Below are 26019 nucleotides of genomic sequence, written 5' to 3' on the forward strand. Positions count from 1 at the left end.
GCAGGTTATCAAAGCGTGCATTCAATATGACATGCTGAAGTCTTATTTCTCTGCTGCTGTAAATCACCATAACTCCATTAACCTCAAATGTTTGGGTACCTACATTATTTGCATGCCCCCAAAATCAGATGTGTGTGCACACAAATATTGATTGTTTATGGCCGAATAGGGCACACAGACAATCTGTTTGCCTGATTTGGGAGAGGAAATACCTTTTCATGAACAAATCCAAGTTTCTGGGTGTGCAAAACCTAGGGCACTTAGTTTTGGGCTTGGCAAAGTAGAGCCCAGATTGAGAGAGAAGGACATTCATTTGAAAACATAAAATGAAGTATGGGGAAATGTTAGAGAGCACATGTATTAAAAATACCCAGTTTTCAACGATTCTTTAAAAAGTTAAGGATTCTTCACTAATCATTCTGTATATGCTTTCCAAAAATAAATTTTTCCTAAAGATTTTATGACCAATTTAGGACCCATTCCAACATATCTTTCCTCATGGGAATAAGGTTTTGTGGAATTGGGGTCTTCATAAAAGATATTCTCATCCAAAGTCCATAGTTCTATGGAAAAATCTACTATGGTAATCAACAAATTTATTTGAGTCAAAAACAGAGCTGAGCTATTTATTTATCTTTAATTATGAGTGGTTAAACAAGGAGAACAGACTTGCAGTTCTTACTGAACTTAAAAAGGATGTGGTTTGTGTACGCTGAAAATTAATTAATAAGGAATTTTTAATTCCAACATCCCAGGCCAAGAGTCTATTTATTCCCCAAGGAAAGGGGAGGGATATGAGATCAGATAAAAAGGAATATAAACTTTGTATTACACAAAGCGGACACTTTGAGCACCAATCCATTGCAAGAGTCCATTTTGTGTTTCAGCGGTTATTATTTATTTATATTGTGGTAAAACCCAAAAGCCACATTCAGGATTGGAAGGTCCCATAGTGTCACATACAGGAAGACAAGGTTCCTGAATATCACTGTGACGTTGCACTCCATATGATATGAAAATGTGCTAATGAGTGTGAATATAATGTAACTGGAATATGCTTCATGCAAAAAGTCTCTCATAAGGTATCATTACAAAGCTTATAATCTACTGAGTGTGTTCACCCCATTTGTATGAATGTCTCATTCTTGTATCTGAAACTAGAAATATGAAATATAACTCTGAGGTCCTATTGTAATTATGCAAAGTGTGGGCCATTAATGGTGGTTTGGAATCTTGATGGCTCCCATTAACCAGAACAATTGACTATAGGTGGCTTTGTTTTACTTGTAAGTCTTCCTGTATACCTGTGTGCTGACAAGTGGGTAATGAAGTCTTACAGTGACATGTGATCATGTCACCTGAACTGGATTCCATCTTTAACCTGGTGCTTTTCCGTTTAGAAGGAGGGGTGGGAACTTAGAGAGGGACAAAGGATTCTCACCTTGTGCAAAAGATATATAAGGGGGTGGAACAGATCAAAGGAGGTTGCAGTCATGAGAAATCCCCTAGCTACCACCTGAGCTGGAACAAGGACTGTACCAGGGGAATGGATTGGGCCCAGACTAGAAAGGAGTCTAGTCTGTGAAAGAAGCTTATTGGAACATCTCTGTTTCAGTTTCTTAAATGTATTAGGCTCAGACTTGCATGTTTTTGTTTTATTTTGTTTGGTAACTCACTTTGTTCTGTATGTTATTACTTGGAACCACTTAAATCCTATTTGTTATACTTAATAAAATCACTTTTCTTTATTAATTAACCCAGAGTAAGCAATTAATTCCTGGGGGAGCAAACAGCTGTGCATATCTCTGTATCAGTATTATAGAGGTCGGACAATTTATGAGTTTACCCTGTATAAGATTTATACAGAGTAAAATGGATTTATTTGAGGTTTGGATCCCATTGGGAGCTGGGTGTCTGGGTGCTAGAGACAGGAGCACTTGCTAAGCTGTTTTCAGTAAAGTCTGCTGCTTTGGGGGGACATGGTTCAGACCTGGGTCTGTGTTTGCAGCAGGCTAGCGTGTCTGGCTCAACAAAACAGGGTACTGAAGTCCCAAGCTGCCAGGGAAAATGGGCTCAGAGGTAGTCTCAGCACATCAGATGGCAGTTCCAAGGCGGTTTCTGTGACGCAACCCATTACAATCACTGGAACACTTTCAAGTAGAAAAATATGAACCATCGTTTGGTGGCAGGCACAAAATGACTCCCCTTTGTCCTGTTTATTAAGTTGGAATCATTTGTTAGCTAATACTATTAATTTCAGGAGAATGTCATACTTTCCCCCCCCCCCATTTTAATTAGAGGGGCAAGAAAAATTCACAACAAAAGGCATATTACTTATTCTGAGTGTTTTGGCATATTGAAAATGGGATTATATTGCCAAAACTTCACTATATTTTGTCTTATTTTGGAAGTGGGGGATTGAAAATGGAAACCTTTTAAAACTGACAGACTAAATGTGTTACATTTCATTTTGAAATATAAAGTTTCACATTCTCAAAATGAAAATATCTGATTCCAAAGAAATACAATTGTTGAGGGTTGTAAAATCACTGAGGCCAACATTTTCTGCATCACATATTCACATATCAGAGTTTCAAACACTTCCATCTCTGAAGAGCTTTACCACCACCTCTGAGAAATGAATAAAAGAACTTAAAACATATTTGTGATTTAGCTTAATCTTCTAACATGCAACTATTGAAAACCTCTTAGTAGATCTGTGTTTTCCATTGTTGTTGCAAGTACGTATTGATTACGCCTAAATTTAATTGAAAGCAACAAAGCCTTGCATGGAATTAGCCCTTAAAGTGAGCCAACATTTTTTCTCCTTTGAAAATGATTCAGTGAGCACATGCAAAATGCATTTTCATACGGTTTTGTGACAATGCTATAATTCATCCTTCACTTGAATATTTAATATCAACATGAAGGTCTCATGAAGCTATAAATCAGGGCTCAGGAAAGGTTGAACAGAAGGCCCCAATGGTGTAAGTACTGGGAAAATGTCAGTGCAAGTCTACAGATGATATATAATATGAGGAAAGGCAAAATTATGTCAGTGTAAAGTGAAAGGCTTAACAACTGTTGAATTTTCTTCTCCATTTGTTTAGAGTACTGGATATCTGAAGGTGAGGGCAAATACTGGCATCCATGCTAAGGTGAGAACAATAGTATAATGTTGGCAATTAAAGTTTGACTTCTTTGCGTTAGTAATGGGAAGTCCATATTGATGAATTTATGTGAGCAGGGGCAAAAAGATGTTGGAGCAAAAAGTCTATGGCTGTTTTATTATGAATGTAACCATGGGCTAACTTATTCTTATCAATGGCTATAGCTTTATGATGACAGGCAAAAATTAGTCTATCTTTAGATAGGTAATGAGTTGACTTTAATTCACCCATTGCGTTGTCACCTGAGTAGAATTTTCTGCATTTTTATCTTTAATGGTTTTCCCTGAGCTGCTGCTTTGCAGTACCTTTGATTGATAGCTAAATTTCTACAATATAAACAAATAGAATATGGGAAACTTCTTCATTGCAGAGGCAATGTAAGCTTAGAAGTCCCACTCAGAAAGACTCTCATGCAGTATGGAAGATAGGATAGCAAAAGCATAGCATATAATCTGGTACTTGTGAAGAGCTCAAATGGAAGAGTATCTTGAGGTTCTTTCTCTTCCTTTACAAGTTCAGTTCAACTGTATGGGTAACCCTAAAATTTCTCTATCACAGTATTCAAACATAAGCTAAAACAAACTTGTATAGGGAAGGGTTTTTTTATTCTTTTTTAAATAAGAATGTCTGAGATATGTTAGTGTGAGTTTTCTTCATAGTTTGTTTTTACTTTTAAATAATGACTTTAGGTGTAAGAAAAGTGATTCCCTCCAGAGGGGGAAAAAAGAAACCTAACTTTCCTATTTAACGGCATTGACACTATGTTCTTGGAAAGATTTTTCTACTGCATATAACTTGGTTCTCTTTAGTGGAGGGTGGTAAACCCACACAATTTTGAAGAGAATTCTGTCTGTGCTCTTTGAATCAGAGTAACGAAGACTTAAAGAAACAGTGAGTTATTTTTACATTTAATTTGCATAATTCAAGATGTAACAAGAATCCCATGTCAGATGAGTAGCTCAAAATAGTTATTCTGTTACCAACCTTCTCCAGCCACTTGAAATTCAAGTTGATATATGATTACCAAAAAAAACAAACAACAAAAAAACCCCACACACCCTGGAAAACGTTTAAAACTAAACCTGAGGTCTTTGTTAAAGTTTTTCCTTTGACTGCTATGGGGGGCAGACGGGACCGGATATGCTGCCATCTGTTTTCTGTCTTTGTCTTTGATTTCTACGGTTTATTGTCATTTAGATAATTATTCTGAGGGAGATTCTTATTTGGTTATTTATTCATTTGTTCTGATAGGTGTTGGCTTCATGGCCCTAGACATACAAGTTGGTCATTTATTCAATGGTATGGCTAGGTGCTTTGCCCCATTCTATCCCTAAAGCTGGCTCGGCTGGCCCAGTAGACGATTCCACCTGCCTAAGGGTGTCCTTGGACTGCCCCTGGTGCAAGAGATGCATTCGGTCAATAGGATATGTGGCCATAACTTCTCTATGTTTCACGGATGCTTGGCCCTGGAATAGCCTGCTGTGGGGGGGGGGGGAGGGGGGCGGGGGTTGTTCTAATTTACAGCAGAGTCCTGGGCCAATCCAGATTTGTGGCTTAAAGCTACTTTTGCACATCTTGGCCAGACTGGAGGATCTGGCCCAGAGATGTGAGCCACCAGACACCTCCTAGGGGCCAAAATCATCTTCTGAACCATAACTGTACAGCATCACTCTGGCCTACTGTTTATAGCCCATCAATTTGCAGAGCACACATTCTGAATTTTAAGGCTTTGAAGGACCAACTCCAGGGATGAGAGAGTAGTTGCATCCTGATTTCTAAGAAAGACTTGGAGCCTATGCTGAGAATATTAATAAGGGGTCTGGTTTTCATGATGTGGACATATGTCTATTGGGAATTTGACCGAAGTCACCGACTCTTTGTATGTAGGCTATCAAGCAGCCACTAGATACTTCATTACACACTAGGAATGTAGAAAACATCATGGTGAAAATAAATCACAGGAATCCTGCCTGTTTTCTTACTATTATAACTGTTATGTATGGTCAGTAGCTACTTTCCTCTCCTCTCACTCATCTCTATACATGGGAGAAAATAACCTTCTTTTCCTGCCTTGTAAACCTTCGACACACTGGAATTTATTATATCTATTATGAGTGAGTCTTCTTCCTTGCAAGCACAAATTTGTGTGTGTGCACACGCGCATGCATGCACTACCTGATGCTGCAGACTTGGAACATGCATGCAATGTATTTATCATCTAAAAGTAACAAACACAAGGAACCCTGACATCAGTATTATCTTATATAGGTAATGCACTGCCTGCAGATCTGTTAGATTGTCAGTACCTCCTCCACCCCAACCCCACAAAAGTTTTCCAACTACCTGAAAGCCTGGTAACAAGACCTGATTGCACACCGTAGCTCATGTCAGCTGTGTGAAACTAGAGTGAAAATAATCACATGATCACTCAAATGACGAAGCCCGGTTGCTTGACTTTAGCATCTCACTAAGTAAGAATATATGTGTTTATTTCCAGTGCAAATGTAATGACTGAATGGATTTTCCATTTTATGTTTCAGATGCAGTCTTCCTATGTGCTATTTCCTTGGCTCTAACCTTGTGTCCTCACTCTGGTTTTGTACTGTGTGATGTTAAGTTCTCTAAAAGTTACATAGACAGAGGACATATATTTTCAATAACATTTGCCATGCTAGATTACCTTTGCGCACAGTGGATAGCTTCCTTCTTTTATTTTCAAATAAAAATATTTTACTCGCTATCATGTTAAATAAATTGAGCCCGATATTATGTAAAAGCTGAATAATTAATTAAAATTAAAATTGCAGCTTTCAACTCTGTCTTTGTGACATAATTCAATTTTAATGCTAATCTAAAACCCAACATCTCAGTTTTGTGCTTGTGCTGAAGAGACTGATGGGGAGTGTAATTTTTTTGTTCAGACATTAGGGGTGCAATTTCTAAAGTTTTAAGCTAGCTGAAAGACAAAGTACTGTTAATGGAGAGGACTCACTGGGAGGGAGGAGGGGGCAGGCTTGCCTCTTCAACATCATCCCCCTCCCCAATAGGAACCCATAAGAGCCCCTCTGCCACAGCTCTACAGGGTTGTGACTTCAGATAGGTTGAAAAGTGCAGTTGTTTCCTTTTAATAGTCTTTCTTTTCTTATGCCTAGGAAATTCCAAATACATTCTGTGGAGAATATTAAGGTTGTGCAGTTAAGCACTAGATTCAGGAAATACCAAAGCTACCACTAAGCATTTAGTCTTCACTCTGCCTCCTTGGATGGATGCACTACAACATGGCCTATGAAATTATTCCCTCGATTACATATTTGTATGCTGTTTTTTGAGCAATACAATGTAAAGTACCATTTTTACAGCCTTACATTATACACAGGACTAGGCATACTGATGGAGATATACACTAATCTTTCTGCTTTTACATTCTGTTGGTTTATCAATGTAAAATTTTTCTTATTTTGAATACAACTCAACTTTCCAATTGAGTTTGAACTATTTGAGTTTTCAAGATCTCCCCCAAAGAAAAAATAACTTGGAACACATTGACTCTCTGATAAGATATTTAGGAGGAGTATCACTGGCAAAGCTCAATGGGCGTATGATAGGCACTCAGTACAATTTGAGCAATATATGCATAGATAATGCTAAGAACTCTGTTTTATGACAATTCAGCTACTTTTCCTATATCCCAGCTTTAAATACCCTCAAAAGTTTGCTAGTCCAACTATATTTTGCAAAAATCTTTGTACAAAATGTGCTAATTATCATTCAGACTTAATGGGTAGGCCAACTGTTTGAATTACATAACAACACTGCATTTGGGGAAATGGCTAGTCAATGGAAACTGTGTTTAAAATTTAGATATATGAAGGGGATTTAATTAAAAACAAACAATAACAATTAAAACTTGAATAGAGTCTGATCTCTGAAATCTTTTAGAAATGGCCTCTCTTTTTCTGGTCTTCATTAAAATACTTAATTTTCCCCTCTTCTAAGGAGAAAAAATTCATCCTTGGAGATTTTCTCATCCATGCCTCACTTGGTTCACCAGATAGTTTGGCTCTGATGACAAGCTGTATTGCTCTTCACAATTCAATTAGCTCAACTTTGTGGGAGGAAGAGGCTTGTCTGCAATTGTATGGAACTTCATAAAGCTGCTCAGATTCCTTCAGGACGATATTCAGTAATTTTATGAACAAATTGCAGGAAAACAGCAGTGAAAGAAAAGGTATTGAGAGGGCCAACTGTGGGAGACAGAAATCACTGTGCCATTTGCCTTACTTCAGTGAGAAAGACTATTGGTCTGTTAGAAACACTTTGGTGCTGTTACTATTACCCTTTACATTAGGAGATATTGAATGTGAATATGCTAACTAATATACTGATGCGTGCTAAAGAACAAATTTGGTTTACATATTCTCTATTTCAGCCATTTACATAAATAAATGAGGAATCCAGTAAGGATCCAAATCCAAACTGCAGGAGAGGGAAGTGAAAGCAGTAGCTCATCAAGCAATGAGCTTGTGGAAGAAAGACTAGTGGGTTACACTGTGAGTTTGCAGGGCATAGAGGAGACTACTGCAAAAAAAGAATCTGACCAGTGACTTCTGCTAAGCTGTATCTGAGGCCAGCAAACCACACTTCCTCTTCATTTAGAGGCTGAGGAAAGAGCACCCATCATTATATAAATGATATTTGGTTACATTTGTGGGTGTGCATGTATAGTTATAAATACGAATTAAAAGGCTTTGGTAATTTAGTCAGAATGCCTCTCCCTACCCCTTCATATTGCTCTCCTTTTTATTTTCTAGTTTTTTCTCCTAGAGCAGATGTTTAAAAGTCTGCTAAAGTAATGTCTGATTTAATTACTGCCAAATGTTCGGGTGCCAGACATGTAACCAGCACTTTTTGCTAGAGATTAGTGGGTTGGGTAAGTTACAGAAAGTTGTTTTCAGGTACAGACAGGTAGCAGATATTTCATGTGGAAGCCATGTCTGCTGTTGTAATTGCAATGCCAACTTTAACCAGCAAAACAATTTCAATTACGTCATATAAATCATTAAAATATACACCTGAGGATATGGCAGCAAAGAATGGCTGAACACAATGCAACTGCTTATTTTAAGAGGGAATTATGTAAAGGTGAGTATATCCTTAGTATTGCCAACAGAAATTCATATAGTCCGCTCCATATGAACTGATGCATTTGAAGACACATCACAGGTCCCTCTCCATCAATGACTGAAATAGTTTCTCCTGAATATCTACTACTCTCTCCCACCATCTCCAACATCTAACTCCTTGCCTGAAATCCTTGTCATCTCATTGAGACCTCTCCTGTCCATCTGTTTGGCTTTGCAACCTGTGGAGACCCACCTCCTGATACACACTGAGAAGCTAATAGGATGCAGCCAGTGAGCAGTTCCCAAGCAGGGAATGGGTGAGACTGGCTAGAGCCCATCCTGTGCTGTAGCCTGATCTCATTGGAGTCCAGTGGGAGCACAGAAGGGGGTTGTGGGACAGTGCAATCGCTGTGTGTGGGTATACTATAGTGTGGCATTCCTTAAAATTAAAGCATCTAAATGGCTGCATTAGTCATGTAGCGTTATGTGGCTCAAATTTAGAATGTGTGTTCTGCGAATTGATGGGTCATAAACAGTAGGCCAGAGTGATGCTGTCTAGTTATTGTTCAAATGATGATTTTAGTCCTTAGGAAGTGTCTGGTAGCCACAGTTTGGCCTGTCGCACGCTATAGCTGCTGCTGATACATGCTGCCTGTTGTGTTTGATGGCTACGTGCATTATTCCTTCTCTGTCACTTATGCTACTATGTCACCACCTTGACAGAGCACCTATATTATTTCACACTGTGGATGTGCATTGCTCCAACATTTGTGGGTTCATTTCTGTGTTCTGCAGACATTGTTCCAATAATTAATATATGCAATGATACTTGGATTACACAATTTCTTCCCAAAATGAATGATAGTTTATGCAAAGGTCCCAACTTCTCTGACATAGCATTGGCAGAATCAGAAGCAAAATGCATACAAATTTATTTTGTATTTATCTTGCTATGAGAAATATGCTATTACAGAAAGTTGTCAGCGGTGGTCCTGGGTTTAGTGGGGCCACAGGGAAATATCATCTGCAGGAACTCGTGTAACACCTTCTCCAACCAAACATTTCTCCTCATGCTTCCTCTGCATACCTCTCTATGCCAGCAACACCATCTCACCTGTATAAAGAAGTTCCATGGACCATACAGAAGGATCCTGGCTTCCTACATGGTCCTGACAACCACAAATGGAAGAGGAATTTAACTTTCAGTACAAAGCATGAGACAGGTCATTCAGGGAATTGATTTTTCTGCCATGGCTCATTTCCACAAGTATCTGAAACGCCTACAGATAGAGAACTGGGGATGGCTTGGGGCTTAGCACATGGTGTGTTGTGTGGTGAGGAGAACTACCTGGGTCTCTATAAGTAGGGTGACCATATTTACTAAAGTAAAATTGGGATACCCCGCGGGGCTGGTCTGAGCTGCCTGGCATCACTTCTCGCCTGAGCCCCCCTTCCCATCCTACACATGGCTGTCTCGAGCCACCTGGTGTTGCTGCTTGCCCAAGCTCCCTGCCACCTGGGACTGGGGCTGATTGCCTGAGCCCCGCACTGGCCTGGGCTGACTGCCTGAGACTTGCCGCCCAGTGCCTCATGTCGCCACTGGCCTCCCTAAATGTTCCTCCACGCCCCCCTAAAGGGAACAGCCCACTTTTTGGGCAAACGTGGGCATTTGTTCCATTTGTTCTTGTCAACTGATCAGAGCAACTTGCAACTTGCAAAATGGGACAAATGCCCACGTTTGCCAAAAAAGTCAGGGCATCCAAGACACAGCTTTAAAAAGGGATGTCCTGGCCAAAACGGTACATATGGTCACCTTATCTATAAGTCACATCGGTCTAAGGCTGGCTGTGGGCCTAGTGATACTTAATGTACCTAGAGCTGGCTGAAACTCAGGAATTTCAGTTCACGAAAATGTTTGTATTTTGCAATTTGTTCTGAATTGGGACAAAAGCCAGTTGACTTGAAATTTCTTGTGAACTGAAGACCCTTCGACATTTCGGTTTTGGAAACAGTGAAACATAGTGTTACCAAAAGAAAATCTGTGGAGACAGCTGGGAATCCAGGACTGGCAATGGAAATTTGCTTGTGTTTTTACTAAAGTTTCATCAGATTTATAATAGATTTGGCCAGTTTGCTTCAGCAAATCGACACTTTCGGGAAAAAAACAATTGTTTTATTGGGAAATTTCTGACCAACTCTCATTATATCCTTATATATAAATCTGGCTGGACACTTGACCTTAGGGATTGACAGCATGGGGGAATGTTGTAGTGCCAATATTTATTTGAATAATGTACCTCTGCTCTTCTCCCTCTTCAAATCCATTTCTTTTCTTTCCCCATTGCCACCTTTTGCTTCTTTCCTAATACTCCTTTCCTTTGAATCTCTGAAAATCCAGTGCTGCTGGCCCTACTGGTAGAGGGACTTATGTGGGACCCCAAAATAGGCTTTTTTATTGTTCCTAATTACTTTCACTAATCTTGAGGAAATAATACTGGTCCTGCCAGTGCAATATCAGCTCAAAATGTAGCCCTCCTTCCTTCAGGTCTTTGCTTTGTTTAAGGATATTTGGCTGTAGCTCAAGCCTTCCCTAGAGAATGATGAAGTTGCAGTCAACTTCACTTGGGTAGTCACAAAATCGGTCAGAGAAGCATGGAAATGGTGTCTAAGGGTTCCTGGGGAAAAGAGGAGGTGTATGTTTCTGTGGCCTTCCACTGACCTTGTGTATGCGGTAGTGAAGTGGGCTCAGCTGCTTGCTTGTTTGTTCCATGCTTGAGCTTGCAAGATCGACAAGGGCTGCTTGATAGCAGCCTAGTTAGGGAGCTAATTTGAGCAATAATCTGTTCCAGTGCCCCTGACATAATGCCCCATAGTCTGACTGCAATAATAGTTGTTTCTCCCCAATTATATAAAATTTGAGGAAGCTCCTGCTGCTGTTGTTTCTCTGACACTGAATTTAGGTTCTCCAGAGGCTTTGTCTTCTGTTTTTACTGAGCAACAGGGCCACTTTGTCCATTTCTTGTGTGGATGTTACTGAAACACTCCAGTAAAGAGATATTGCATTTTGAGCTGTTACTTTAGGCTCTAGCCTGCCTTTGCTGATTCTTGCTTCTCGTGAATTATAGAGGATAGGTGGTGTTAAGAGAGACTCTCTCTTATGCACGGATTCAAATCCCTGTTACAAACACTAGCACTTTCTCCTCTGGTCTGTTTTCCCTTATTTTTAGTTTTTGAAGAAACCTCATTTTCCAACAACCAAACCCTACTGTATATTGTTCTACCACAGCCTTCAACGCCTCTCTTCTTTTTTCTCCCTTAATAAAAGGAACACAATAACTTTTTGATTTGTTTGTTTTGCAAGCAGAAAAAATGAACGCTACATGAAGTCTTTAAACCATGATTTGAGGACTTCAGTAAGCTCAGACATAGGTGAGAGGTTTATTGCAGGAGTGGGTGGGTGAGATTCTGTGGCCTGCATTGTGCAGGAGGTCAGACTAGATGATCATAATGGTTCCTTCTGACCTTAATATCTATGTATCTGTGTAAAAATATTTATGCATAAATAGCACGTGTATTAATCTCTGTTTGCATGTGTGTGTGTGTGTGTGTGTGTATATATATATATATAAAATCAACAAACGAACAAAGATCCCTGATTATTGAAAGTATATGGTATTCTAAAAGCATCATGTCCTGCAAACACTCATGTACGTAATCCTTACCCTCACATGTAGTTCCATTGTTTCCAGTGCTGGTGAGAGGCATTGATTTGATAGCCTTGAAGATTGAAGTCCTCTTTTAATGAACAAGGCAAGCTTCCCAATATGCATTGCCTTGTCAGCAGGCCTCAATCTGGATCTGGGAGGTGGGAGAAACAGGTAGTTCAGTTTCTGTGGCTTATGCAATTCTTGGTTTCTCTTCTGAGTCTGCCAGTTAGTAAAAAGAGAGTCATGACATACGAAGTTGCAACTCAAACCCACTAAACTTGCACCATAGGGGGGCCACCAAACATCCATTAGATGGGAACAACTTCTGATCCCTACTAAGCTGAGGTGGTCTCAGAATGGTGATGCAAGTGAAAAAGCTTTGTAGCCTTTCGGTGCAATGAAAGGTGACATTATTAAATAAAGTTCCGACCTTCTAGAGTTTATGCATTCTCCGGGCACAAAGGCAAAATCTTATGCTGCTCTCTGTCTCCTCCTAACATATGCTAAAATCTCAGTTCAGCCCAACTGTACATTTGCAATGGGATATGGTTATTTTCCCCCCTGCTGCACAGGTGGTCAGTGACCAGCAGGACCGTCAAAGCCACAGCCAAGATATTTTACATGTGAGCTAAAAGAACAACCGGAAGTGGAATTGGATGTTGTCCAATTTGTGAATAGGGCCCTAGAGCTGTACATGGCAGACAGTATGTTATACAATTACATATGAGACAACTATGAATGTTGGATATGGGAATCATGGGTTCTTTTCCTGGCTCTGATGAAGGGCATGGTGTAGTGGTTGGAGTAGTGCTTACAAATAGGATAGCCAAGCACATAGATTTGTCACTTTGCGTCTGAAAGGCAGTTTGGCTGAGATTTACCTCTGTCATAGTCAAGGTGCATTTTGTTCCCAATTCTGGCCACTGTGGTTTGGTAAAACTTGTGTTATCTTGTAAAAGAGGGTGATTGATAGTTGTCTGCTTTCTGGGATGGGGAATATGAGGCTTTGGTCAGTAATAAAGGTTATGAAGAGCAGCAGAAATATATTTTACATATTTTAAAAGAAATGAGACTATAACTCATGGTCTTCTGGCTCCCAAACGGGGGGACCTTCCCCTAGTAGGCTAAAGGGTATTTCACTGGAAAGTGTCTTAATCTGGTGTGCGTGAGAGAAGGGGACAGTGTGAGATTTTGCATGTTGTGCGGATGTGTGACAGAGCTGCTAAATGGGGGAATCTCACATGAGTTGTGCAGCACCTGCCCTACCTGGCACACCCTGCTGCTGCTTCTGCACCTTTCCGGGCAAGGAAGTTTCTGGTGTTGGGGTGGCTTTTCCTCTTCCAAGGGCCCTGGCTGGAAAGAGGAGGGCACAAAGAGCGGGCAGCCCTGTTCAGGAGCCCCAGACGGTGTCCCTAGGTGGGGGGCCTGGTACTGGGGTGGGGGGTGTAGTGATTGGACTTCATTTCCCCTCTCCCCCCCCCCGCCGCCGGGCAGCTGCTGCAGCCTCCCCTCATGCCCTTCTGGCAGGGAGCTGGGGACCTAAGTCTCAGGGGAGGCTATTCCTGCTCAGGCCCTGCGAGGAAGGCAGCCGGGGGGGACCATGCCCAGCGCTGGGTTTCCCCTCCCCTGTCCCACTCAACCCCGCTACTGCCTCAGCCCTGGCCCCGGGAGGGGGAGAATTGCCTGAACCCCTAGGGGTGGCACTCCTGGCCGAGCCCCGTGGGGGCGGGACACGCGTGGTACAAAGCCCGCTCCCTGACCCACCAGCCGGGTGCCTCGGCCGTGCCTGGGCGTGTCCCCGCCGGCTGTGCAGCGGGAGCCCCCCGCCCCCCATGTCGGGGCTGGGCAGCCCGCGCCGCGCGTGGCGGCGAAGGCGGGGGGACGCGGGGCTCTCGCTAGCGCTGCCTGTGGTCACAGCCCGGCGCGCTCGCCTCCCATCCGGCTCCGACTCGCGCTCTCCCCGCTGCCGCCGACCATAGAGTCGCGCTGCAAACAGAAGATAGAGGGAGTGCAGGAGCTCGCCATCTCCAAGCCATCTACAGCGGGAAAAACATGGAGTCCGCTCCGGCAGCCCCCGATCCAGCCGCCACCGAGCCGGGCAGCAGCGTCTCCGAGCCGGCCGCCGGCGCCAGGGACACCCCAGTCAACCTGGAGCCTGCCCGGAAAAGCGAAGCGCCGGCTCCAGTCCGCAGGCAGAGCTACTCCAGCGGCGGCGGCAGCAGAGGTAGGGAGACTTGGGGAAGGGGGGAGCGCTGGGATAGGGAGGGTGGGAATGGAGAGAGCGGGGTAGGAGAGAAGGGCGAGATGCAGCAATTAAGCCACCGGGGGATTTATTGGGAGCCGGGTACAAAATAGCAACTCCCCACTCCATGCAACCTGGCAAACTTTTACAGCTCCTTTTAATTGCTGCAGGAGGAGGGACAGACTCGAGGAAAAATATTGAAAGAGAGAGGGAGCTGCTCGGTGCTTTCCCATTTCCCAGTTTCTCGCCTGCAAAACTCAGATGGGAACTATGCCCCTGGAATTACATTCTTAAAACACAAAACAGCCCCCAGCAGGATCATTAGAATTCAAGGAAAGAAACTTTTAAAGCTGCAGTGTCCTTCTCCCCCACCCTTTCCTTGTCTCTCTGCTTTTGACAGTTTCTTCTCTGACGTGCTGAGGTTTGTTGTTGGGAATGGGGGAGTTTTATGTGATCTCGCTGATTAATTAGGAGGTTGCTGATCTGCGATTGACTGCTCCACTCTTTTGCATGCTGTGTTTTTTAATTTGTTTCTTCGGTGTGTTTAAAAAAAAACCAAACCCTGTCCCAAAAGTTGCTGATCTCCTGGCGTTTCTTGAAGGTGCACAACTTTGCAGAGAAGGATCTTCCTGATCTCATGGATTTTCCTCCACCCCCCCCCCCCGGTCACAAAATATTGCAAACAATTTTTTTAAAAAGCCTTTAATTGCTGGTTTAATGATGATCTAAGCATTCTCATGATACAAACCGCATGTTTAATAGTATGGGTCAGCGTGTGCTGGCCAGTTTAAGTTCGGCGTTGTTTATAGCATTACCTGCCCACTTTTACTCAAAGTAACTGTCTTTCAGCAGCATTGTATGCTAGCTGTTTGCTGCTGTAGAGGGAGGGAGAGACCCGCTGCCCCTCTTTTCCCACTGCACAGGAGCGGTTAAGGTCGATGGGTTTTAAATATATGTAGGGTTGTGAAAAAACAAAAAGCGAGAGGGACAAAGATGCCGCTTTAATTCCCGCTGTCAATAATTTATAAATCGCTGCTATCATCCAGGGGGAACTGACTCGGTAGGATCATTGGGTGAAGAGTGGAAACTAACTAAATAAAAATACATATACTGATCTGTTAAAGAAATGACAGCCAGGCTTGCTCACACAGTCCTCTCATGGCTCCGGGGTCCTGTGCCAGCTGCCGGCTGATTGTAGGGAGTCGGGGAACATTTTCTGGTGGTGCGGGGAAAAACCTGCTTCCTCCCGGACCGTGTGATTTTTGTTGTTGTTGTTTGGAATATGGCTGATCATGTGTTGGCTTGTGTTTTACAGTATTTTTCCCATTTTGGCCACGCCCCCCTGTCCAGGCAGCTTCCCACTCAGGGAATCCGAGTACAGTAAAAGCCAGCAAGATGACACACGCTGAAACATTTAATTAGAGGCAATTTCCGAATAATGACCACGCAGTTATGCAAATGCAGGAGAGAGGGGGAGGCGAGGAAGAGCTGGCTCTGGAGAAGACGGGAGGATGGGGAAGGTTTTTGTGTGCAGAAAGCTTTTGGCTGCAAAGAATATATTTAGAGCTTGAGACAGTGGATTTGGAATGCAAGCCGGTTATGTAACAAGGTTAATCAGAAACACGAGAGAAAATTTCCTTAATAATGCTAAGGAGTTTTCTGAATGTTTTCAAAGCGGCCGTAGTTTGTGGTTGTTAGTCTATATGTTTCAATCTGCTTTAATTGTCATTGCTGGCACATGGGGATTTTTAGAGGGGTGGGAAGAGAGGGATGGCAACCTTCAGACTAGTCTTGCGACGTTGTAACTTTTAGATCTTATAAATTATGTAATGGACTACTAGTAAGGTATTTATGTATAAAAAGAGAAGGCAATATTTCTGAGGATGGGGGTGATCTGCTCGTGATCCTGAATCGTTTAGGCTTTGCTACCGCTAACCTGCTGACCCATATGTCCCTCCTCCCCCTTGTGTAGCATTAAATGGGGGGGGGGGAGGTTAACACACAAAAACACACACACACTGCACGCAAGCACTAGGTTATGTAACAATCTGAATGAAAAAACGAAGGTCAGTGATGGAGGCATCCATGCAGCAATGCAAAAGCAAAAGCTCCTGGAAATTGTGTCTTTAATATCTGAGAGAGTGTATGTTTTTTAGGGACAATAATTGTTTGTGCCTTGTAGGGGTGGGGGTAGGGATAGGAATGATTTAAAGAAGGAAAATGTCTTGGGTTTAGGGATGATGTAATGGGATTGGTAGGAAATACAAATCTGCTCCTAGATTGCAAACAATAAGAAAATTAGAGCCGGCATTCAGGATTAATGTTACATAGATTACAGTGTTGAAAATAAATTGACCTATACACTAGGTGATTATGCCTTTCTAATATTTAAAAGGTGAAGGTCTGTAACTTTGCAAGAAAATACCAGAGAATTGTAATTAACATTTTTAGCCTGTTTGAAAGCAGGACCTAGATGGGGATATTGGGTGAAATTGAGCCCCCCCCCCCATTTGTGATTTATTTATTTATTGAAAGATTCCTGAGGTTGATTTTATGCTTTTTTCATATAAAGGGAATATATAGTATATGGAAATTTTCTTGACATTGGGGTGACCTCACAATGCATGAATACCACATGTATGAGTACAGGTGAAATGAATAGCCCTGTAACACAGGTAAATGCCAAATAATGTGTTTGTGTACATGTTCAGCACATCAACTAATCTCTTAGGTTGTTATCTTGGAATGTGCTCCATGCAGGCACATCCAGACATACATGCAGGTCAGTTTGCAGAATTGGTACCCAGAAAAGCATTCCTTGATTTTTAAATCAGTAAAGTTAAAACACTGGAAATATTTCTTCTGTATCATCTATTTTAGTAGTTGCTACCATTGCAAACCTGTACCCAGGGCTGTGCAGCCAAACTAGCTGTTCTTAGCAGGGAATTTGAGGAAAATAAAGAATTGAAGAAAAGGATAGTGGATGACTCTTAGGGGGGAAAAAAAGATGATGAGAGGTTAGATTCTTAACTGCAGCTTTAATTACCGTAACATTTGAAATACTGTATCTGATACCACTTATATATCTGGTGTGTCAGATCCCTAAATAGCTTTATTTTATTTTTAATTTTGCTAATGGGTGGGTATTTTTACTTTTGTTCCGACAGGTTGGTCTTTATTATAACAATTAATTCTTGTGCTTTTGGATATATAATACTACTTGCTTTGCAAATGCTTTTAATAAGTGTGTATGTGAGTGAGAGAGAGATCACCTGTGAACTGGTGGTACTGAGTAATGGTATAGAGTAGTGTGGAAGAATAATGACACACTAGGTTGAAAAAAGTGGCCAAAAGTCAGATAAAAAGCCTGATATTTCCAAATAAAGATGTTGTCACCTACTCTAGTTGTTTGTTTTAACGTAAGGGCAGTAGATTTCCAGTTTTCCGTTAGGTTAAACCCTAATCCATACATGTTTAATTACTGTACAGATGTTCTCAGATGTCTCCATAGCATGTATTGACTTCATTGACTACTTTGCACACCCTAGTCACAATTGCATATACCACTTCCACTTTCATCTGCAGTCATAGAATATTCCTAAGGCACCTACAGCCGTTGCTTGCATGGTTAAGTAATACTGGGAGAGTATATATAATATATATGAATTATTGAGCATCTGGAAACAAGGAGAAGCCAGAATCATGTGACCAGCCAGCTGTTTGTGGATCATCAGGAAGTGCTCCACACACCACAGTCTATGACTCTCAGTGTTATTACCTCCTTCTAAAAATGAACATATTTGAAAAAAAATGATAACAAATGTTGGACTGGGCTCTCTGTTATCCCATCAAAGCTTAAATGTTGCATTTTCATTTTTTTAAATCTGAAACATCAGTTGTCCAAATCTCAGGAGCCAAGTTCTTGTTCTCTAGGCTTTTTTCTCACCTTCTGTCATCAATAGTATGTCAGTCAGCTGCAGTAGTTTTTGCCGAGGGGTTTGTGTTATACTGTCCTGCAGTTTCTCCCCTGTCTGTTTATCAGAGCGAGAACTAGAAAGCAAAATGTTATTTTTTCTTTTCCGGGCCATTACTCTGTTTTTTTGCATTGCCAGTAAATGGGAAAAAGAAGTTCTCCCTCAGTTGAGAGAAGAGACAGAAATTGTTTAGTAAAATTTCCTATTCATGTCCCCCAATGCATTTTTCAGGTATCTTGTTAGGAAAGTTGAACATTTTAAAGGCAGCATTCATGTTGTTGGAGGACATTGTATTAAATGTTTTGTGGGGGTGATCAGAAAGCTACATGCACGTAGGAGACGGTTTCCTGAAGTCTTTCTGATGAATTGAGTGTCTGCTTGCATTTCCCAATCCCTTGCTGGGACTTGGGTCTTTGTTGTCACCAGTTGAAACTAATTATTTCCTGATTTTTATTTTATTTAATTTTTTGCCCTGTGCTGTGAGTAATTTGATTATAACATCAATGAATAGTGGCATCAGCCCTTTATTCCACATCTCCATCTGCAGTTGCACACTTAGCAAATATTTCAGATGTTCTAAACAGAGTATTTGTGATCTAACAAAATTTGTCAGTTTAGTGCGTGATCTTTGCGTTTTCAAGTTTTGAGTATTTTCTTTAAATTTTCGGAACACTTTTATCACACTGAGTGCTGTTCTGGAAGCACTGCTTCTGAATTAGGACTGTAGATTTGCCTGTTGGGTAAATGAGATGTACTATGAAGCATCTGAAAGAAAACCCCAATCATTTAGTTTTAAACCTTTTGTAGAATGAGAGCAATAATACCACTTTTGCATTGTTTTCTCAGGAACAGTCCTGTTCCCTTGTTGCAATAAAACCATAACTTAGTCTTTTTATTTTATTGACTTGAAACGTATCTCTGTAGCTCTGTAAACCAGTGAGGAACACATTTGGAAATGGCGATTAATTGGCAATATGACTCTTATAGCTCAGGTTATAGAACTGTATTTGAGTGGCAGGACAGTTTTGGCTGTTGAAAATCGTCTGATTTTTCTACTGTTTGTTTCCTACTCTAAGGAAATTGGCCTTGGAGAAATGTGGAGTAACTCCCTTGAGGTTAATGGATTTAGTCCAGATTTACCTGACTGCAATGAAGAGAAGAATCTAGCCCTAAGGTTTTATAATGTCTAAAATTAACCTTAAAATGATTTCATCATCAATATTTAAGATTGAATATTTTGAGTTATTTAAGTTTGTAAGATAATGGGTCCAAAAAACTGGGAAGTAAAAGTACTCTGTGGAAAAATATTAAAATTCATTAAAATATGTTCATTAAAATGTTGATAAACGATAGATTTAATATGTTTGAGAAAGGAAAGAGAGACTGGTACCACCAAGTTCAGCACACATAATTAATTTAAAAGTTTCAGTTAGCTTTAATATTGTTTGCTAATTTTGACGGTTAGCAACAAGTTTGGGTAACTGCCCTATGCATAACCTATATAATAGAATAAATGTCTTTCAATTTAAAATAATTATGAAATAATTGTTCTAAGTACAATTTTTTTAAAAAAAAATACATTTTTCTTTATGTTAGGCTTGGTGCTGACTGTATTAAGGACTGGGTTTAAAAAACCGTATGTATATTGCATTTTGAACACAATTGAAATGGAAAAAAGGAAGGGAAACACTGTTTCTTTTTGAAATAAAATTCCTAAAATCACTTTGTATTTTTTAAGTTCATTAGGTATATTTTAAGTGATTATTTTGGCAAGTTCAGACGCAGGTGCTGTGTATTTCACCAAAAAAGGGGGAGAAATTTAGATAATTCAAAGTGTTGCTTGGTTAGAAAACATTGTAATTTTAGCTGCCTGTTTGGGGTGTGAACTTTCTGCTGCTGCTTCACTTTTTTTTTTTTTTTTTTTTTTTTTTAGTAACATAGAGTGAAGTTGAGTAAATTTTGGATGTGTTGAAAATACTTTAATATGGTACATTTTAATGTGGTGCAGTCGTGTTTTAGAGGTTGTTTCAAATTTCTCAAATGATGGGGCTTTCACCATTTACCTTGGGGAAACTCTTCAACACTGTCACGTTTTCCTGATACTGTTGACCGCTTGTGGGTGCGGGACACTGGGTCCCAAGCTATGTGGGTAGTTGCAGGTGTCTGTCTATCTGAAGAGGGTATCTGGGTGGAAGAATCTGTGGCCAGTATTCTGTCTCTTCCTTTGCCTTCTGTCCTTGCCAGCTGCTGCCACTGCCACCTTTTGCTGATGACTCCTCTTCCTCTCTTTGGATCTAGGGGAACTGCTGCTGCTGATGGCAGTGAGGAGCAATTGCAGGCCATCCCTTCAGTCCAGTGGATATATGAGGATCCAGCTGGGTTGCGAGGAAGCATGACAGGACTGCCAGATATGGCTGAATTCTGTTCTAGAAACCTAGCTTGCAGTGCTGTTAGAGTTTCAAATTCATAAAGACTGCTCCATGACGCAGGTGTCTCTACTCATAATGGTGGTGTGTTGCAATAGCTGATGCAGTGTCATGGCAGAATTACTTGATCCATGGACAAGAAAAAAAGTCATTAGAAGAGGGATTTGTAAATGACGTTGGAATGTAACAGTCTCCCTAATCAAGCTCTGTGAAACCTTAATTTTCCCCAAAACTACATAAATTCAAAGCTTAGCCCTATGTCTTCAGAAACTTAATGCATTTTTCAGCTTAGCGTGGGACCAGTTTTCAGTGAAAATTCAGTTTCACAAAGTTCTGATGGGTGAAACTTGCAAATTCTCACCAAATTTCACATTTTTATTTTTTGGGTTTGTTTTAATACTGGTTGTCCTCTCTCCATAACTGAAAGTGAAGAGGAGGTTGGCATGAACTTTTGTGAGATCTGAACCGCCACACTGAGCACTGCTCTCTCTGTCTACGAACTTAAGTTGAGCACTTCAGCATACCTGTTATTGGTCTGTGCTGATAAACTCATAATAGTAGGTAGTGGTGCATGTCAATAGGAGTTACATATGTAAAGTACGTCGTCTTTATGAAGTTGCTATTTGTATGTGCTTGTGTTACCACGGTTTAAATCTCATAATTATTCCTGTCCTAATAGCATCTTTCCTTTGGAAGGATCCTCAGGTACTTTTAAACACTGTACTGCTATCAGAAACAACTTAAACTGTTGTTGAAATCCAGTCACTTCTTGTGTGGAATTTGACAGCTGTGTAATAGCACAGATAGGACAGGATAGCAAGTGAAGAATACCATCTCACTGAGAGAGTTTAGATAGATAGATAGAATGTAGTTACCCAGTCAGAACACTGGGATGGACTGTTGTATTCCTGTGGAAGAAGTCTTAGCAATCTTCCATGACTGTATTTGTTATTACATCTCACCAGAAAGACACAACTTCCAGCAGCACAGTACACTCTAACATCAGTAATCAGTGCTGTCGCAGATGAAGAGTGCTGTCTACTAATTCATGACTACTAGTTATGTAAGCTTCGTTGCATATGTCTGCATTCATTCACTGAGCAACCCCAAGCCTCATTGGATTTTGAGATCTGACAAAACTGAAGCTGGAAGTGGTATGTCTGCAGGTCCTGCTTGCGTTGCTTTATTAAACAGATTTCTATACAAAGTTACTTTCTTTAATAATGTGTTACAAAGCATGAGACCAAATGCCCTGGTATTACCGAGGCTTTAAGAAGCTTGTCATGAAGCATGTGTTGTTGATAAAGCAATGTGATTTTTTCTTTTTGGGGTATGGGGAAAGTGTATGGCTGTTACCCAACCTACTTAATTTCCTCTTCTCACATAAGCTCCCCCCCCACCCCCAAATAATCACATGGACAGAAGCTTCAGCGTTTAAGGGACAACAGTTAAAATTCACGCTCAACCAAATGTACATAAATGATCCAGTAATGGTGCCCTACTGCAGAGTGTTTCATTTGTAATTTAATCTAACAATTTCCATTCACTTCTAAAGCAGCGCAGTATGAAACTGGCAACTTCTGATGAATTGCTGTGCTGTTACAAACAGTGTTTGAGCTCGTATTACAGCAGCATGAATAGATGGTGTGATGGAGAACAAAGTTAGTGGCTGAACTGGAGCTGAGAGAAATTGCTAGCAGAAGGTGAGAAAGCAGAGTTGGATTATGATAACCTCCCTTGTAGAATCAAATTAAATCTTGTTAAAGGTTTTATTGATGTTAGTTTGTAGTTGTACTATGCGTTTACCACACATAGGTACATGAGATGTGGTGATCCAGGAATGAAAAACTACAGTGCTGCTGTTTTCAAAATGTTTTATTTTGTACAAGTTGTGGGATATTTTATATTAATTGACTGTATGTTTATGCACTTTAATTCCATGCCCACTCAAACGTGTTGGAAGCATCTAATATATAATATATCTAATAATGGAAATACGGTTAAAATGTAAGAACATAATATTATACTAAAACGGGTTTGAGCAGTAAGCACCGATTTTCTCTAATTTGTATTTCCCAGGGAAGGTCAGAATTTGCAGTATACAGCAGTATTCTCACAGGAAGAGAGTTTCTGTGTAAAGAATAATGTATGTATATCTGATCATGTGGAGCTAGCTTTTGAAGGTAGTACATGCGCACTGTCTGATCTGTTGCCCCTAGCTCCATAGCTTCCCAGAGTAGATGTCATTACACACAGTGGGAATCACTAGTAGATGCATGCTTTTAGATATTTTAGATCTCACTATGCATTAAATGCTTAATGAAATACATTACAACTTACCAGTTGCCATAAAAAAAATTTGCCTGGAAAAAGAGTGTGTGTGTGTGTGTGTGTGTGTGTGTGTGAAGCCAATAGGAAAAAATAAACCCTGATATACAGTGGCGTATATGGGATATGCTTGAGTACAACTTTATCTGAACCATCACCTACCTACCCAATGGAAATTAAGATTTGGCAGCATTTAGAGGGCAGTTTTTCTGTGTACCTGTGAAGTAACGTATAAACAGGTTGCTGAAACACACATACAATTATGGACATGGTGGGGAAAATTAAATTATGTATTAATAGAGTTTTACTTGACTGCTTTGACACTGGTACGAGGTCTGTGATATACAGTCAAGAATAAAATCAAGGCTATGGCTTGTGAAACACAGGTTGTAGGATTCCACCCTCCCTCCTGCCCCCGTCATATGAGTGTGAGAGTATTTTAAATTGAGATTTTTCCTTCTTGATCACCTATAAATGGAAAACAGTGGCTATTCATATGGAACTTGCAAACTGATAGACTTTGCTTGGCAAAATAGTCTATGTCAGTTGTGCACCTGCGATTGCCAAGTACTACTGTAAGTAAGGACAGAGAGAGATGATTTTAACTATGCCTTTGAAAGAAGATTTGACATTTGCTAAGACCAGCTAATACACAACTTTTGTTAATACTTTTCTGGAAGTCATAAATCTGTCAGCACAAAACATACTCTAAATCCTGTGTATATTAAAAAATAAAATGAAACCAATCCCAAAGAAAATGGGGTGTATCAGGAAGTCTTCTCTCCACGCATAATATTTTAGATGCACAATTTTAGATAAGGGTTTTGTTAGTCAGTTGCAGTGTGATTATGAAAGTTGCAGATAGTTGGCCTTGAAAGATAGATTGATAGAGCCAGAAGAGTTCCCAGAAGTCACCTACTACAGGACAGGCCTAACAAAGAAAATAACAGAACGCCACTAACCATCACCTTCAGCCCCCAACTAAAACCCCTCCAATGCATTATTAAGGATCTACAACCTATCCTGAAGGATGACCCAACACTCTCACAAATCTTGGGAGACAGGCCAGTCCTTGCCTACAGACAGCCCCCCAACCTGAAGCAAATACTCACCAACAACCACATACCACACAACAGAACCACTAACCCAGGAACCTATCCTTGCAACAAAGCCCGTTGCCAACCTTGCCCACATATCTATTCAGGGGACACCATCACAGGGCCTAATAACATCAGCCACACTATCAGAGGCTCGTTCACCTGCATATCCACCAATGTGATATATGCCATCATGTGCCAGCAATGCCCCTCTGCCATGTACATTGGTCAAACTGGACAGTCTCTACGTAAAAGAATAAATGGACACAAATCAGATGTCAAGAATTATAACATTCATAAACCAGTCGGAGAACACTTCAATCTCTCTGGTCACGCAATTACAGACATGAAGGTCACTATCTTAAAACATAAAACTTCAAATCCAGACTCCAGTGAGAAACTGCTGAATTGGAATTCATTTGCAAATTGGATACTATTTATTTAGGCTTAAATAGAGACTGGGAGTGGCTATTTCCCCTTGTTTTTTCCTACCCCCCCCCCCCCAGATGTTCTGGTTAAACTTGGATTTGCGCTGGAAATGGCCCACCTTGATTATCATGTACGTTGTAGGGAGAGTGGTCACTTTGGATAAGCAGTTAGCAGCAGGAGAGTGAGTTTGTGTGTGTGGTTTTTGGAAAAGGGGGGTGGGGGGGTAGAAAACCTGGATTTGTGCCGGAAATGGCCCACCTTGATTATCATACACATTGTAAAGAGAGTGGTCACTTTAAATAAGCTATTACCAGCAGGAGAGTGGGGTGGGAGGAGGTATTGTTTCATGGTCTCTGTGTATATAATGTCTTCTGCAGTTTCCACAGTATGCATCCAATGAAGTGAGCTGTAGCAGTGAGCATTTATTATGCTCAAATAAATTGGTCAGTCTCTAAGGTGCCACAAGTACTCCTTTTCTTTTTACAGTAATTTCAAACTCTGTTAAATACTCTCTCTCTCTCTTTCCAAGTAATTGGCTGACCATTAGGAAAGTACAAAACAAACAGCAAAAGAGATGTTATTTTAATACTTCTAAGAGCCTGTTTATAAGCAATGGATAATTTTAAAAAATATTTGAAAATGTTCTATTAAAGGTCCTCTTGATTTTTATTACTGTGTCTGTGGTGGCATTTTATTTCATATTTGAAATCGCAGTGTACTTCCTTAACTGTATTAACCTTACTTCCATGGAAAATCAGTGTGCAGTTTCTGGTTAGTAATTGGTCATGCAGTACCAACATGAAAACAAATTTTGGATTCTAGATTGGGAGTGTTTTACATTCCTAACTAGTGTTCCCATCCTGCAGATGCACTGAGTTAACTCACATGCACTGTGAGTTGCCCCACTGAAGTCAGTGGCACCGCTCACAATGTGTAAAGTTAAGCATGTCCATTGATGTTTGCAGGATAGAGGCTGAGGTCTACTACTAGTTAAGAATCACACTGTAAAGTAATTTTGGGAAAATATCAAGCTTTTTAGTAACATGAACAAGTGTTCGGATAACAGGTGGATTGTATTTTATTTCATGGATTTGTAACTACTTTGAAGGACCTACTGTTATCATGCCATAATCCTGCCTCCCTGATAGCACTGTGCCTCTGGTGCTGGAGATGGAAGACGTCCCCTCCTTTAGGAGTACTGTTATACAATAAGGGAGGATTGTGTTATGGTACAGGATTTGAACCTGTACCTGAATTGTGCTTGTGTAACACTATTTATGCTACAGTATTTGAGTATTGGCCAGTTTTTTGTTTCAGGGAAGTCCTGTCCCCTTTTCTGCAAGAAGGTAGAAGAAAGGCTGTTTCTGTTTTCTGACTGGAGGGACAGGCTGCAGAGAGAACACAGGGATTCTGCACCCACTTGGATTGTGTGCGCCGTGGAGCAGAGTTCCCTAATGGTGCTGTGAGCTCAAACACACAAGGAGGGTTTGCAGGCAGGTTGGGGGCATGGCCAGTGAATCTGT

At 40.8% G+C, this 26019-nt stretch overlaps 1 protein-coding gene across 1 annotated transcript in view; it reads left to right on the forward strand.

The window, feature by feature from the left end:
• The first annotated feature begins 14052 nt into the window (after positions 1-14052).
• The window catches only part of RORA (RAR related orphan receptor A), a 539694-nt gene continuing 527727 nt past the window's right edge, over positions 14053-26019 (forward strand). The window contains exon 1 of the mRNA XM_077828529.1: positions 14053-14224. Within this exon, the coding sequence (XP_077684655.1) occupies positions 14053-14224 (172 nt within the window). The remainder of the gene's footprint in view (positions 14225-26019) is intronic.

This window comes from Eretmochelys imbricata, chromosome 10 (genome assembly GCF_965152235.1).
Source record: "Eretmochelys imbricata isolate rEreImb1 chromosome 10, rEreImb1.hap1, whole genome shotgun sequence".
NCBI lineage: Eukaryota > Metazoa > Chordata > Testudines > Cheloniidae > Eretmochelys > Eretmochelys imbricata.